This window comes from Anser anser, assembly GCF_964211835.1.
Source record: "Anser anser genome assembly, chromosome: 1".
Lineage (NCBI taxonomy): Eukaryota > Metazoa > Chordata > Aves > Anseriformes > Anatidae > Anser > Anser anser.
In genome coordinates this window covers 102,869,335-102,886,021 of record NC_139720.1, presented here as the reverse complement: position 1 = coordinate 102,886,021, position 16,687 = coordinate 102,869,335, and the positions used below count along the sequence as shown (strand labels likewise).

The 16,687-nt window shown below is 41.4% G+C and overlaps 1 protein-coding gene across 9 annotated transcripts in view; it reads left to right on the top strand.

Annotated features, from left to right (window-relative positions):
* EPHB6 (EPH receptor B6) overlaps nt 1–8,523 on the top strand; it is a 91,860-nt gene extending 83,337 nt beyond the window's left edge. For 7 of the 9 annotated variants that reach the window (XM_083827668.1, XM_083827670.1, XM_083827675.1 and 4 more), the window contains 2 exons: nt 457–559; nt 5,081–8,523. In XM_083827668.1, coding sequence (XP_083683794.1) covers nt 457–559; nt 5,081–5,239 — 262 coding nt within the window. In that variant the 3' untranslated portion in view covers nt 5,240–8,523. Of the gene's footprint in view, nt 1–456 lie in introns of all 9 variants that reach the window. The other 2 variants (XM_083827673.1, XM_083827676.1) reach the window with 1 other exon arrangement.
* Nucleotides 8,524–16,687: the final 8,164 nt, after the last annotated feature.

Genomic DNA, 16,687 nt, shown 5'->3' with positions numbered 1-16,687 from the left:
CTTTCTTGCATTTTCTTAGGGCCTCTGGATGCCCTCCATACCACTGTATATGTGCAATCTGTTTCTATTAGCTCTAGTACTTGTCCCATGTAGACTACAAAACATATTGTCAGTGTTATAGAGAGACTGTAACGTCAGAATGTTCTTGAGAGCTGACATAGGTAATAAGCACTTCCAGGGGATTTGTAAAATTAGCCATGCCCCTGCTAGGTTGAAGTGTTATGCAGAAGACAGGACCCAGGAAAAGGCTTCTTTTTGTATCATAACCTTCAGAGTTCTGCCCACACCCCTTCTACCCACACACATTTTCCAAGCAGAAGCAGAAGTCTTGTTAAGTGTTTCTCAGACAATGGTGAAATCCACACATATTGATATGGAGTTACAGGGAAAGGGACTGGGAATGTTCAGAGTAAGAAGCCCATTTTAACACTTTTTGCACCCTCTATTCTCTTGCAGAGATATCCAGCATATTGGAATCACCTTGGTTGGTCACCAGAAAAAGATACTAAACAGCATTCAGCTCATGCGAGTCCATTTGAATCAGCTTGAACGAGTTGAAGTATGATGTTTAAACCATCCTTACTCCACGGGTCTCAAATTCTGGAAGGGTTCTAGGAGAATTCAGAGGAATTTTCACTGTAAGAAAAAGAGATGGCAAGATGCTCCTTGAAGACTTAATGCACCCAGAGAGTGGACATTACATGTCCCATTTCATTAACAAAAACAGAATCTTGCCATGATTTGAAAGCAGAGCTAAATAACTGGTGGCATTTAAATGTGGCTGACATCACATGTTAGGAGTAGATTGGGGGAGGGAACGTTATAATAACGTAGTGGGGAGCTGGAATAAGAGTTTGGACAGATCACAAGCACCTGTTAGCTCTTCTCTGCTAACTAAAGGTATCAGACAACTTTACAAAGCCATTAGCAGGCTTTATCTGTGGCTGGGAGTCCAGCAAAGCTGCAAAGACATAGTAAAAGGTTACAAAAAAATACTGTTTTTCCAACTGTTTGTCATCGTGATGTGAGAGAGGGCATCACTTGTAATGCCAGATTTATGGGAAAATCATTTCCACTTAGTGCACAACATGCGGTAAGCAATGAGACCTGGTAATTTTTACAGAGGTTGAGAGTAAAGGGCTCAAAATTCTATGCCATTTCATGTGCAGTTCTTGGGTCTATTCCATGATCCACGAGGGAAACTTACTAATCCACAGTGAGTCCTCGATGCTATGCAGCTTTATTTATGGCGCTGCAACAGAATTAAACAGTAAGGATTCCTATAATCCATACTGCTGGATCTGCAAATGGAGAGGGAAATGAGTAGGTTCTCATTCTCACCAAACCATTCTTGAGAAAAAAGGTGTAAGTTGCAATATTCTGATATCTTGAGCACTGGAATTTGAGCTCCAGTGCTTTTTGACCTCCTTACAGACATTGACGAGAGTGAGAGAAAGAAATCCAAAGTCCTTTGTTGTTGAAAAATGCTTGCTCCCTTCCTCACCCTCACCAGCTACAAAAGCTGGCACAGATATTGGTTGAAATTTTTTTCTGAAGAAAATGTGGACCTGCAGTAGCCAACTCCAAATATACAATTGGATCAAGGGATGTGAAACTCTTTCACAAGTTCTTTTCAGGAGTCACCGGGGAATGGTACCAGTCCCAGCAGTAAGTTCAGTCCCTAAAACAGGAATTAGAATTTTCTCAAGATCACCCATGCTGTCTGACTGGTAGTGCATGAGAATGATCAGAAGAGATGGGTTCTCTCCATTCAGATAGACTAGTACCTGCTTAAGGAAAGATCTCTTCAGGCAGGGGCAAAGTGTCAGGGTTTAGGACTCTGTCCTGTGTCTGTCCCTATACAGGAGTGTGAAAGCTGAGCTTGAGAGTAAAACTCGTAAACTAAAAAATTATCCACTTCACCAATGCATAGGAAAGGGAATGGAAATGGCATTGTTAAGTAAGACCCCAATGAAGACATTGCATAAAAAGATGCCTTCTTTGTGTCTAGAGAGGGAATTGCCCTAGCTGTTCTGATCTGTGCATGTCTGTTGGTTCACTGTGAACTAGTCATCAACTTACTATATTTTTCTAGCTGTCAAGGTTAGAGTAGCACAATTTCTGCAGGACTAACTGCTGTGTGGTTTTAAGAATTCCCCCAGGCAACCAGGCAGTTAAAGACAGAAACTGTGTTTAGTAGTTACTGAAGAGCCCAAAAAATGATAAAAGGTGCACCAGAGTAGTTGCACTAGAATAGCCAACACAGTTCAGACTGTTTATTACAACATAAGAGCAACGTATGTTATTTTTTTTTAGTTGAAGAGGAAGAATAGAAGTACGTTCTTTCAAGATAAAGTCAGTCAAGAAAAAAAAAACAAAAAACAACAATCCAAAGAACAAAGAACAAAACATTCACAGCAATACAAAGAGAATGTGAAGATTTTTTTAAAACAAATCAACAGACTAGAGTGAGTCCACCTCTAGAGAATCAGAGACTGTTGCTTTTTTAAAGGATGTAATGTTCACAAATCCACAGTTCAATGTATGCTGACTGTTGGCTACACCAACAGCATCTGAAACTGAGCAAGTGTTGCCCTCTTCAGAAAGCATATTGAGCAGAACATGTTGAGGAGAATCTGTGATCTGTAGCACCTTCCACAGAGGACACCAGCATCATAGATATGCACATTCATATTAGTGTAACTTAATGGTTCTGCAGGCCATTTGGAGAAACACGGCAGACTATGTTTTTCATACATAGTATTCCACTTTGTGGTCAAAATTAGTGGAGGAATTAGTGATGTAGTTCAAATTCTACACTCTTTTTAGCCTAATGGAAACTTACATGCAGAAAATATATGCAGGATTAATTCTTTCTGCAATGTGAGGTAAAATGGGAGCCTTGTCTGAATCTCATGCCAATAACACTGAGTTTTAGGAGTACCTTATGGGGAGCTTCAATGAAATTAGCTGCTTGGTGGGAGTGCAGGCAATAGGATATCTACTGTTGCATATCAAGTCTATGATAAAGTTGTTTCCACAGTCAGAGGAAAGGGATTAGCTCATTATTCCAAGACAGGCAAGTAGTGATCAGACATACTAGATCTTCTCTTCCTCCTGTTCTAAAGAAAGGCTGAAACGTCCCTACAGCTGATCCAAGAGGTTAATTTTCAAGATGTCCTGTTGTAGTTAGGACTGCACAGGGACAGGCTTGGGGTCACAGATGAAGTGCAAAAGGGTGACTGTTTTTTGTAAGAAGTCTCTCCATTCTACAGATTCTCAGGCCGCTCCCTATTTTCAGGCTACTTAGTTTATTCCAGCAAAGGCTGTTGTCTTGTGATACATCTTGTGTTATTTGTCATCATGTCGGTCTTCAACTCTGCAAGCATGGAGGAAAGGCAGTCATGGCAAAAGTACTTGAAATATCCTGATTTCACTAAGCCCAATGTGAAAGCAGAAATCCTACCTTTTATTCCAACAGATGTCAACTGGGATGTCCTGCAGTATACAAGCACCTTCAACAGGTAGGGATGAGAATCAGGAGGGAAAGGAATAGGGTCCATCTGGACATCTGCTACCCATACTTACCAGAAGAGTGAGAAGCAATGCAAAAAAAGTCTTACAAAACCATATTCTCTGCCAGTGAAGCAGTCAAGAGATAGCTCACAAGTTATTGCCCACATTTCTCCATATGACATCTATAATATGGAGTGCATAAGAAGACTGAGTAACTGGTATCAATGCCTAGACCTTCATGAGGGCATTACGCTTTTGTGAGGACTCAGAGAGTTACACCTACAGTAGGCAATAATATGTTGCAAAGATGAATAGCATTTCTGCTTGAATACCACCTTTTTCTTATCTAGAAACAGAAAGAAACTTCACTTCAGTGCAAGCTGTTTCATAATTATTCCTGATGAGGTTCCTTGCACTTGCCTTTATATTCTCCATTACTGGACAGTCTTACAGTCGATACGATCAGCACCAGTATGTCAATTCATGTATTGTCCTGGCAAAGACGGTATCAGGCAAGCTATTTCCCACCTGTTCCACTTTGGTAGACTAAAGGAATTCTCAGCCAGGAGCTACATATCTGTGTGTTCCTATCTCACTAAGCCATGGCTTGTTTATGTCAAAAGTGGGCTCTGCTCACCTCTTGTTTTTGAGGAAAGGCTCCGTGACAGTGTGACTTCCACAGTGTTTGGCACCCAAGTATCCTCAGTGTATGTGCATTATGATATGGCATGCACCCTCCCTTTTTTGTTTTATTTGATTTTTGAAATTCAAGGGTGTAGTGCTTACTTTGACAGCACTATACTTGGGCTAGTTGAGGGAGCACAGGCTGCTTAATACTACTGAAGGAGAGCGAAAAGAGGCTGTCCCTTAGTACGGCAGATGAGACGATCTAAAAAGAAAGAAGCTGCTGTAGCTTCCTTGGTCCCAGAAAATTCACGTGTTGTTAAGCTCAATGAAACCTCTGGATATGGTGGGAAGTGTGGAGCAACACCAGGGAATTTACCTATTTGCCTTTAACAAGCAAACAAAGGTGGGGCCATCCCTCCTGTTGAATCTTCTTTGGTCAGGTATTTCAGCCAATTAATCTAAGTTGGGGCTAGTATAAATGAATGCATCCAGCTTCCAGCCAGCCAGCCTTTGGCATGCTTTCTCAGCAGTCACTACACAGCTCTTATGCATACAGGTGCAACTGAGATGGTGCAACAAAACTGGTTCTTTCTCTTCACTGAAACCGGCTGATGCTGGAGGCAATGAGCTGTTCACATCTGTGTCATGCTAGCAACTATACATGACTATCAAGCACCCTAAGGATTTTAGATTGCATGCAAATTCGAATCTCTGGATGTTAAAATGAAGCACAGATAAACAAACCTCATGTCCTACTAAAGAACTTCAGTTTAATCCTTCAATCCTTCACTTTTCAACTCTGTATGGAAGAAATAATGACACTCCTGTCAGAATTTACTTTATTTTAGTTTTTTTTTTTTTTTTTTGGTGACATTCAGCATCATCACGCTCTTTCTATGGAGCTATTTCACTTCCGCGCTTTTCCTTCCTGCTGCAGGGAGCTGTGAAGTCACTGCGTATCCACCTCTACAGCCTGTCGTTTTGTAGTCTGTTCAGAGAGGAATTACTCCCCCTGGTGTTCTGCTTCCTGAAGCACGGAAGAAGGCTTAGCAGCCCTCAAACAGCCTCTTGTCCCTTATCTCCCCTTTCTGGGTGATGAAAACAAAACTCTCTTTCTGAAATATTCGCAGTTGAAACGTGCAGATTCATGACGACATATCAAGATTTCTTTCTAGTTTCTGCCATAACCTTTGTTCCTTGAACAATGTGGTCTTTTGGTCAACTGGTATAAGAGCAGGTCCCAAATACGAGTACAATGGAGTGGCATCTTGACATTTATGTCTCAAGTAGTTAATTGAGTTTAGACTGTTATGTATGTCTCATACACAAATAAGTGTGCTTACCTAACAAGGATAAAGCTGTTTGCTTCCAAAAACTTGGATTTTTTCTAGGTTGCAGTGGCACTAGAAATTATACATGTTGCTGGCTAAAACTAGATTTTTAGTTACAACCAAGCAACTCTTTCTCACTGTGTTATGGAAAATTTTATAGAAATCTATTACTGGCCATACATTTGGAACTCTGTAAGTGGACAGAATATTAAAAATAAGAAAAGCAGTTTTATTCAGAGGAATCAGATAGTTTGACAGATATGAATGAAAAGGCACTACATAAAATAAGCTATTTTAAAATAGATCTGCTAGTACCTATTAAAAAAGGACAATATTTGTAATATATCCTAATGTCTCTACTATAAGCTAAGTTGTAAAACTGTTACTGTTATAACCTGCCATCTCTGCAGATTCATAACAAGAAAGAACAATAATAATGATGATGATGATAAACAAATGTGTTTTTTTCCCAGCGAAGAAAGCTATAGTAGAAATAACAGTAGTCAAACAGCTGAGAACCATTTTTTTGACTTATTAAATATTTTTGCAAACTGAAATATCTGTCAATCAAACCTATCAATTAGCAAAATAAATGCCAGTTTAGGGACATAGAATCATGTGAACAGCTGTTTAACTGCATGCACACAGAACTTAGTGGGAATGGAATATTTATTGTTAGATTGATAGGCTGATAGATTGATTTTTTTCAAATTTAGGATGCTTTTTAGATCTCTCTGGGAAATAGTAGTAGTTTATTAAGATAAGGCTGAGGATATTAGGTTGAGTAGCTTCCTACAAATATGTATCTTAAAATCAATGAAAAGTTTATGAGATACCTCTTATCCGGACACAGTCAGAGTGCAGCACAATTTGCAAGCTGAACTGAAAGTTCAGCTTTCAGTACCACGGACTTAGGTGTGGTCCCTTTTCTTATGCCTATGAGATGATGCCTTCCCTTCAGAAAGTATGCAGATATGCTTTTGCTATGCCTTTTGTATGACAGTAATAATATCCACCCTTAATCTTTGTTTGATAAGGTCTAACAATGTGAGATTTCCATACCACCTGGTTATCATCTTGACACTTATGTGGGACACAGATTATTTAAAGGAGTATAATTCAGGAGTGGGCGTGAATGGAAAAGAACTGAATGATATTCAAGATTAAGCATGAAGAGGCGCTTTCTAAAAAGGAAGGTTTATGGAGCTGTGACTATGCTAAGACATTTACTTAGGAACCCCTTAAGCTGTGTTCCTAGCTTCATCATGACCTGTAGATAAAAATAAGCTACTCAAGGCATGGGAGTGGGAACAAGATTTTTAAAGTTCTGATTCAACCTTTTTCCTGGTTCTTGTTCAGCCTCAGATTTCAGAACTCCACACGATCCCAATAATCCAATCCTGCATTATGTTGTTTCTTTCACTCGGTCTCGCTTTTTAGAACAGGGTAGTCCTTCCTGATAGGTGTACACATGTGAATTTACTGTGATTAGTTGTCTAATCTAGCAGAATTTATCTGAGGTATACATCTGTTCTCTAAACAATAGCTCTGACCACAGATTCCAGAATGAGGACAGAAGCATCATGGAAGTTTCCTCTCCAGCATTACAGCAGTGACAACAAACTAGTAGATAAATAAATAAATAAATAAATGAGTAAATGTTTACAGGCATTGAGGGATGCAGAAGCAGAAGACATAGGTGAGTATTTCCATAGCTACCGTAAGACCAATGTAGGAAAAATAAAATCCACCTGTTCTAATTACCTTAGAATTCAAGAAATATCTAAATGTACTTCTCATCTAGTCTCACCTTTGCTCATAAATATTAAGTTCTTCCCTGCGCAAGAAAATCCACAACTCTTATCAACCAAATGTGCCTCACATGTCAATGGGACCCCAATTCTACTCCTTCCAGGACTAGAAGCAGTCTGTCTTTTCCAACACACTCTTCAAAATTCACAATTACGTAACTGAACAGCTTTCTCACCTGTGCTCTCCAAAGTTCATCCTGCTCATGACCATCCTCCGTTGGATGCCACCCATCATGGCAACAAGCAAGTTGAGCATGAGAGTGGCAATAACAGCAAAGGCTAAATAACTGATGCCATACATGAAGGGTAGGTCCACTTCATAGCTATCAGGTCCGTCAATGTTGCTGAGGAAGAGCTCAAAGGTACTGAAAAATACCATGGGATAGTTGTAGAAGTGGCCCAGCTCATCAGGATCCTGGGTCTTGCAGATGATGTAAAAAGCTAACAGAGAAAAGAGAAGAGGAAAAACGGGTAAGAAAGTGAGGAGGGAGGGGGAAGAAAACAAGAGTATTATCAAGGCCCTCACCAGCATAATCTGACCATCTTTGTAAACTACAGTACCAGATATTAGCCCAAACAGTAAGACCAGTCAGCCTTTTCTCCCATGTATGTGTCCTGTTTTCAGCTAGGACAGAGTTTTCTTCCTAGTAGTTGGTATGGTGCTATATTTTGGATTTACAATGAGAATAACATTGATAACGCACTGATGTTTTACATGTTGCTGAGCAGTGCTTACACTCAGTCAAGGGCTTCTCAGTTTCTCATGCTGCCCTGCCAGCAAGGAGGCTGGGGGTGCACAAGAAGCTGGGAGGGAACAGAACCAGGATAGCTAGCCCAATCTGGCCAAAGGGCTATTCTGTACCATATGACTTGGCCATGGGGGGAAGACCACTGCTCCTCAAGGTCTGGCTGGACATCAGTCAGCAGGTGGTGAGCAATTACATTGTGCGTCACTTGTTTTGTAAATTCTTTATTATTATTATTATACCTTCCTTTGCTATTAAACTGTCTTTCAATCCCTGAGTTTTACCTTTTTTTCTAATTCTCTCCCCCATCCCACTGTGGGGGAGTGAGTGAATGGCTGTGGGGTGCTTAGCTGCCTGCTGGGTTAAACCTAAACAGTCCTTCTGGCACCTAACTTGTGGCATGAAGGGTTATGATAATGACAGATCTGATGAGAGTATGTTAAAACAAAAATGTCATCAGTGTTATATAAATTAAATAGTTGCTGGTCACAATATAGATTTTTTTTTTCTTTTGGTGTTGTGTTTCAGAGCTGTGTTCTGTAATCTCTTAGTTTCTCTCTATGCTCCTGTCATGCTGTTGATCATCTCTGGGGGCTAGTTTAAGGTTATTATTTTGCTGTACTGTGTAACACCAGCTTATGATATGACAAAATTACCAGTCTTGAGACTAATCTGGTTACAATAGCTCTTGAGAATATTGAGTATCCTTGGGGTGTTCATACCAGCATGGTCCTATTGTTATGTCTCCTGAATATGTTTCAGATTTTGTTTATGATTAAAAAACTATTTAAGAATGCCACCCAGAGATCTGCCCTGAGGCAGGATAGTTATGAGTGGCAGGGAGTGTGGGAAGCTGTGGGCAGGCACCTAGAAGAGTGGACACCTCCAGTGCTTTGAAACATGACCTCTGAACAATGCAGAATCCTGAAAAACTAGTAAAATATTTGTAAAAATCTATGCTGTCGCCCTGGTAGTTCCAGAGAGACACAGATTACTGCAACATGCTGGGGCCTGGCCCTTGCCCTGCTAAGCCCTGTTCAACAGTATTCAGCACCTTCAAGGGGAAGAGAAGTTCTCTAAATCTTATGACAAAACAACAGGCACTGCACCTACTCCAACGCCCGTGACAGGTACTGCAGCTGAACCAGAGAACCAACTTGTGCTGATATTACTGGTCCCTATATTCAATAAGAAACAATAGATGCGAGTCAACTCATTTAGAAAGGGAAGAAACTTCTACTAATGGAAAGGAGGAAGAAGTCGACAAGGCAGGCTACTCTGAAGCAGGGCCATCAGAAGAACGAAAGAGGCAGAACTAATAAATGAGGTAGTAACCACCTGATCCCTATCCCTGTGAGCTGCAAAGATATGTGAAAAGATTTAATCTGTCATCCAGACAAGCACGTTGTCACCTGGCTGCTCTGATGCTGGGATAATGCGGTCAGTAGCCTGGAACTGGAGTTCGAAGAACCCAAGCATCTGGGAACCCTTTCTAGGGAAATGGGCACAAGCCCTCAGTCACTGGAAGTGACTCCTGTCAGGTGTGAAGGAAAGATATCCCTTCAAGTAAGATGTTATATGTCCCAGGCAACTGAAGTGCCATAAATAGAGGTATCCAGTACTTGAGGGAATTAGCCATGCTGGAGATGATTTATGATGACCTGGACAACAACCTTTTATCCAAAGATTCAGATGAAGTCAAGTGCAGATGACCCACGTGGCAGAAGTATGTACAGAGCACACCATCACTATGCCAATTCATTAGCAGTTGGATGGCCAACTCCAGCAATATGAAGAAAGTCTCTCTCTCCCTGCAGGCCTGCGTCTCAACTGAGGAGAAATTTTCCTAAAAGGTCCAGCAACTCACAGAGAATATGTCTTCCTTCCCAACTGTACGAACCACTATATCAGCTATTAGGAGTAAGCATTCCTCTGCTCAAGAGAGTACTGGATGCACCAGTACATTGACTGCACCAGGGGTGGAAACACAGTCCTATCATTTGCCATTGACTGTTACAGACTGCAATGGAACAGGGTGAAGCTCCTGAACAACTGCAATACTTTGACAACATGTGTGGGGCAACACAGCAGAAGTTGTTTTTGGGAAAGGGAAGGAAATTGTCAAAATCCTTCTGAAAAACATTTTGCCATAAAACGATGTAACAAAGGACCTGCACAGGAGATCTCGTTTTTAGGAATAAAAGGCAAAAGCTGGTCACAATACAGATTTTTTTTCTTTTGGAGTTGTTGTGCTTGTTCTCAGAGCTGTGTTATGTAATACCTTACGTTCTTTTTTCTTTATCACATCCATTGGGATCTAATGACATGGCATTGAATGGGTATATCACATCCCTTATCACAAACCAGCCTCTTGGAAAATCAAATAATATGATTACACTGAGAGCAATGGGTGCTGGGACATTTAAACATTGGGATACACATTTAGCAAAAGTCACCTGGTTAGGCAACACTAGGGGATCTGCCAATTGAGCTGGCCCTGCCTATTCAAAACTCTAACAGACTGTAGAAGGGTATGAAGTCCCTGGACTGCACACAAAAAAACATGATGGGGAAGAGAGTCTGGGTTATTCCTGCTGCAGGCAAAAGCAAACTCATCCATGGGACTGCTTTTGCTCAAGGACCTGGGTGCACTTGGTGGGTTAATGCAGAAGGTTGGGGAATTCTGATGTACCTTGAGGTACACTTCAAGGGAATTTGATGTTGGGTGAGAATAGCCAATGACTTGGTTTTTATGATGTTAATTGCTATATGATGCTGTATATCATCACTACTATCATGGCTATATGCCATATCAACAATATTAAGGTAAGAATCACCTAGATTAATGAAGAATGAATTTAGATGGAACTAGGCAAAGTGTAGCGGTGATAGAACCAGACAAGTGCAGCAGTGATGGAACCAGACTTGACTTCAGCAGCAACAATCCAACACCGCACACTATCTCTCCTGCCCTGAAGGACTATTATGACAGATGGAACCCAAAGTCATGGACAAAATGAACTCCTCAGACATTTTAGAGCACTGGCCCATAGACTAAGGGAATTTTATCTGTGTATATACATAAAAAGACAGGAAAAGTGGTGGTGATTAATTTGGATGTATTGGAAAGTGCGGGACCTGAGCATGATGTGGATGGCATAGAAAAATGAGTGAATATTCTGGTTTTGGCTGGGATAGAGTTAATTTTCTTCTGAGTGGTTGGTATGGTGCTATGTTTTGGGTTTACAGTGATAATAATGTTGATAACACACTGATGTTTTAGTTGACCCCATCTGGCCAAAGGGATATTCAGTACCACATGATATCATGTTGAACAATAAAAATGGAGAAGTTGCCCAGGGGACTGCCACTGCCTGGGGACAAGCTGGCATCAGTCAGCAGGTGGTGAGCAATTGTATTATGCATCACTAGTTTTGAATATTCTTTATTATTGTTGTTGTTGTTATTGTTGTTGTTATTATTTTTTCCCTTTTCTGTCCTGTCTCAACCCATGAGTTTTATTTACTTTTTTCTGATTCTCTCCCCCATCCCACTGTGGAGGAGTGAGTGAATGTCTGTGTGGTGCTTAGCTGCCTCCCAGGTCAAATGACAGTAGTATGCCTATGTCTAAGCTTATTTACTTGTAACTACCTCAGTAAGCCCTTCTTAGGAACTTTGGTGCTCCTGAGTTCAAAATTCTATTATGTTTTGATGGGCCAATATTCTGTTGTCACTTCGTGATCTATCCAAACAGGTTGGAAGGAAAGAAATTTAATGGCTACATCATCCAGAGGTTTTACTGAAAGACAATCACAATGCCTGGCTTTGCTGTATTTGTTCATACAATTTATGAAATTCTAGGGAAAACATCAATAACACAGTAAATCCATATTGCCTCTGAAGAAGAATGAGAAGAATGTAGGTTCTCTCTTACTATGGGTTATTGTACTTTTTCAGAAGTTGAATCAAATTCCAGCAGTCCTCTTCTCTTCTGCTGAATTCATACCCTGAATTTAGGTCCACTAGATAATCTTTCCTTTTATGGAACCAAGTCAAAACAACTTTGTGGGCAGATAATATTAGGTCACATAAATTCTTGGACTGGGTGAGCAGGAAAGGACAGAAAAATGAGAAGGAAGGAAAACGAAAAATGTGGAGGGTAGAAAGTTGATAAAAAAGAAGAGAAAGAACAAAGTATTTGTGCACAGTCATACCCGTGTATGCTGTACAGTCTCACCTGTGTGTTCTAACTTGACTTACACATATCCTGGAGAATGAAATACTGCCTTTCCAGACATATATTCCACAGAACTCTGTTGATGAATATTTAAAATATGCTACCTCTTGGAAAATTACTTTAGCCTTTAATATCTTCTAGCTTGTTTGTAGCACCTTGTTAGCTAACATATGCTTATTCACCCAAAACAAAACCAAGGATCATGCCTGCCATGAGCTCACAGAACTGCATGAGATCTCCAAGTATCATCTGCAGGTTAGACAAAGTACTAGCAATAGGACAAGTCATTTCACAAAGGACCATGAGCACCTTGTGTAGAACAAGGAACACTGATCCCCTAGTCAGATCTCCTTCACTCCTCAGGACGTTACATTTTACCCTTCTACCCACTGTTGAGTTTAATTTATACTTGACTGAAGGATTATTTGCTAGAAAGGCATCTAATCCTGATTAATTCAGGAATAATTCTACCAGATACCTTGACTTGATTTCCCCATGGCTGCACAGTCTTATTATTATGGTAATCTTCAACTGCAATTTGCCTTGCACTGTTTGTGTGCTACCAAATTAGAATAAAGAACTACTTGTAATACGGTATTTCTGTTTCCTGTCATTATCAGGTCCCATCTTCCTTCTCTATACTCTAAAACACTGAAATACTTAGATGGCTCCTTGTCACACAGATCATTCGGCCTACATAGTATCATTAAGGTTCACTTCTTCGACGCATTTTTGGACATTGTTTTTAAGTGAATATCAAGACCAGACACCATTGGTCTCACTAATACCATACATGGAAAGAAAATCAGCCTCTCACACTGATTCTATTCCCTTTTTATCCATACACAGACCACAGTAAGGCTTTTACAATTGATTTCCTTGGCCACTAGGAAACGTAAATCCTTGCGAGGTCAATGCTTTTCAGAAAATCCATTCTAGGTAGAAAGAATATGCACTATTTTTTTTCCCAGCAGTCAAGGACTAGCATTAGATTATTTTACAATGCTTGTCTGTCTTTAATCAGTATTATCAACCTATTCTGCAAAATAATAGACCATAGTCAATAGGTCATGTTTGAACCACATAGGCTCCATTTTGTGAGAGCTTTGCTATCCACATCTCAAACCATATACAAGAACCACCTGAATTAAATAAAATTTAGCAATGTCAGCCACATCTTCACTAGACACAACTTTTTGTAATTGTTCTGGACCTCCTTGTCAGAAGTATCTGGCAACTAGCTATTCCTGAGTATTAAGCATTACACTGTCCCAGGTGCAGAACCCCTCCAGGGAGTCAACAGCATCTCCCAGCTTAGTATCATCAGTGAATTTTCTAAGGATGCATTCAACTCCTGCATCCAAGTTGTTGATAAAAATGTTGAACAGAACCAGCACTAGAATTGATCCCTGAAGAACACCATGGGTGACTGGCCACCAGCCAGATACAGTCACATTCACTCCAACCCTTTGAGCTCTTCTGTTCAGCCAGTTGACTACTCAGCCTAACATAAAACCTGTTCATTTCATAGTTGGACCATTTGTCCAGAAGGGTGCTGTGAGGGATACTATCAAAGGCGTTACTAAAATCCAGAAAGATTACATCCATTGCCTTCCCTTCACCCACTAAGCAGGTGACTATCATAGAAGGCGATAAAATTACTAACACAGGACTTTCCCTTCAAGAACCCATGTTGACTATGTCTGATAATGTCTTTGTTCTTTAAATGCCTTTCAATGGCACCCAGGCTAATTTGTATAGCTTTTCCATGTGCTGAGGTTCAATTAGCATGTCTGTAGTTTCCTGGGTCTTCTCTCATGCCCTTCTTGTAGATCATTATAACACTGGCTAACTTCCAGTCAGCAGGGGCCTCCTCAGACTCCCACAGCCTTTGTTGAGAGGGGTCTAGCTATAACATCCACTAATTCCTTTGGTATTCTGGGGTGAATCCTCTCAGGACCCATGGACCTAAGAACTTTCAACAGATACAACCAGTCCTTTACAATTTTGGTGGCAACAAATGGAAAGTCACTGCTCCCCTAACCATGGTCTTCCAACTCTGACAATTGGGCAGCCCAAGATCTGTCATCAAGGTGAAAAATTGAGGCAAAAGAAAAAGTCATTAAAAGCCTCTGCCATTTCCTCATCCTTATTTTTTAGGTGACCATCTTCACCAGATATCAGTCGAATGTTTTCCTTAGAACTCCTCTTGCAGCTGACGTACTTGAAAAAGCCTTTTTTTTTGTCTGATGCTACATTGGCCAATGTCAGCTCAATGTGAGCTTTGTCTTTTCTTGCTTTCTCCATGCAGATGCAAACTGCAGCTCTGTAGTCTCTCTGTGAAGCCTGACCTTGCTTCCAGAGATTAAATATTTTCTTTTTGTGCCCTAGTTCCCAGAGGAATTCCCTGTTCAGCCAAGCTGGTCTGCCCCACTTACTTGACTTATGGCACAATAGGATTGCTTGCTCTGGGGCTTTTAAAAGGTGGTTCTTGAATGGACCCCTAAAACTCCTTAAACAGGAGATTCCTAAGGGACACAATTAACTATCTCCCTGAGTAGCTTAAAGTTTGCTCCCTTAAAATCCAGGGTGGCAACTCTGCTGATGTTTTTATTATATCAAAATTTTTGAACTCAACTACTTCATTATCGCTGTGGCCTAGACAGCCACATACTGTCACCTCTTCCACAAGGTCTTCTTATTCTCCAGTAACATATCTAGGAGGGTAGCTTTCCTAGATGGCTCACTAAGAACTTGTGATAAGAAATTATCTTCAACATGCTTTAGGAGTTTTCCAGACTTACTTGTTATGGCAGTATGATAAGTCTAGGTTATGTTTTGGAAATTGAAGTCTCCCATAGGGACGAGGGCAACCAATGATGAGACTCCCCCTAATTGGCTATAGAATAGCTAAATCCTGCCATTGCCTTGGGTGGGTGGTGTGGAATAATTGTCTGAAGTGACTTTGAAATTAACCTTATATTCACATTTTAGAGAAAAGGTACAGCTTTGAAGAAGCTTCCAGGGTGAAGTGTAGCTGCACTACAAAGATGTTAATCACACTGGGGGAACCTGGTGTGCAAACTCTAAGATGAACGGTACAGAGCGTGGAGCAGAGTGGAGCCAGGCTCTGTGATGAATGGGAACTTTATTGTTCTTGTGCACACTGGAACTGATAAGCTGCACGTTTGCCACCCCCCTGAGCCAATGGCCTGCCATGTTTTTGACAAAATGCTGTACTTTTGGTGAACTTTGCCCATTATAATATCATTATAATACAAAAACACACCTCCATCCCAAAGGCTACCCTCCTCCAACATGTAACCATGCCTCACTGAGCTTGAGCTTTAAACGTTTTCTAGTCTATACCTTTAAAAGCAAATTGAGAAAATTTGGCACCAGTTGTAACAAAGGTATGCATGACTACAGTTACTCAAGCTCCACCTAAAAGACAGAAAATGATATAAATTAGCTTAAGGGAGAGAGGATGTTAGGGAAGATACCATCATGTGAGGAAAAATAACTTACGACTTCCGGGATCAGTGGATGGGCTGAGACTCTCTTCCCCTGCCCATTGGGACACCTTTCAGTAAGATTTGAACACTTGGTTATGCCAAGTGCCTCCTTGGGAAACTTAGAAATCTCTATAGAGTTGCTTTATATCTTTTAACATGTTTATAGCCAGGCTGTGTTACTCATACTTTTGGTATTTTTATGTGCTTTGTAGACAGTGAATTTATAACCGGCTATCCAAAAAACCTGTGTATCTCAGTAGTCGAGGTTGGCCGCCTTGGAGCTGGTGCAGACACAGCACCTGACCATGAGTAACGGGGGAATTTTGGGCCAGGGGAGGCCTGGGACAGTGGCGAGACCAGGCCGCACACGCAAGAGAGGCTGACAGGGAGAGGGTATTGCCAGGGCAATGGCGACTGCATCCACCCCCTCTGCCCAGGAAAAGCCACCGTGAGGAGAGAGGGGCCAGCAGCGCATGTGGACCAGTGTGCAGCTGGTGTGGCAGGGCTGGGGAACCTCTGCACCAACTCTCGGCAGTCTGCGAGATCATCCACCTACCATGGTGTCCACTAGACAGAGAGCTCACTCCAAAAATACTGTGGCGGCCCAGATGGAGGGCCTGTCCAGAGATGTGGCTGTTCAGGCCTCTGGCTGCAGGGAATGCCTGAGCCTGCCACTGCCGGGGGGAGGAGGGCAGCGGGGAGATGGCCTCACGTGGAAGGCCTCTCAGGTGGAAGGTCTGCTTGTCATGGTGGCTGAGCTCAAGGAGGAGGTAAAGAGACTAAAGAGCATCGGGGCATGTGAGCAGGAGATTGACTGGTGAAGTAACTCCCTGGTGTGCCAGAGAGAAGGGTGCCAGGGGGATGCCCCCAGAGGGTGGTGGAGCCCCTGCACTGTCGCTGTCAG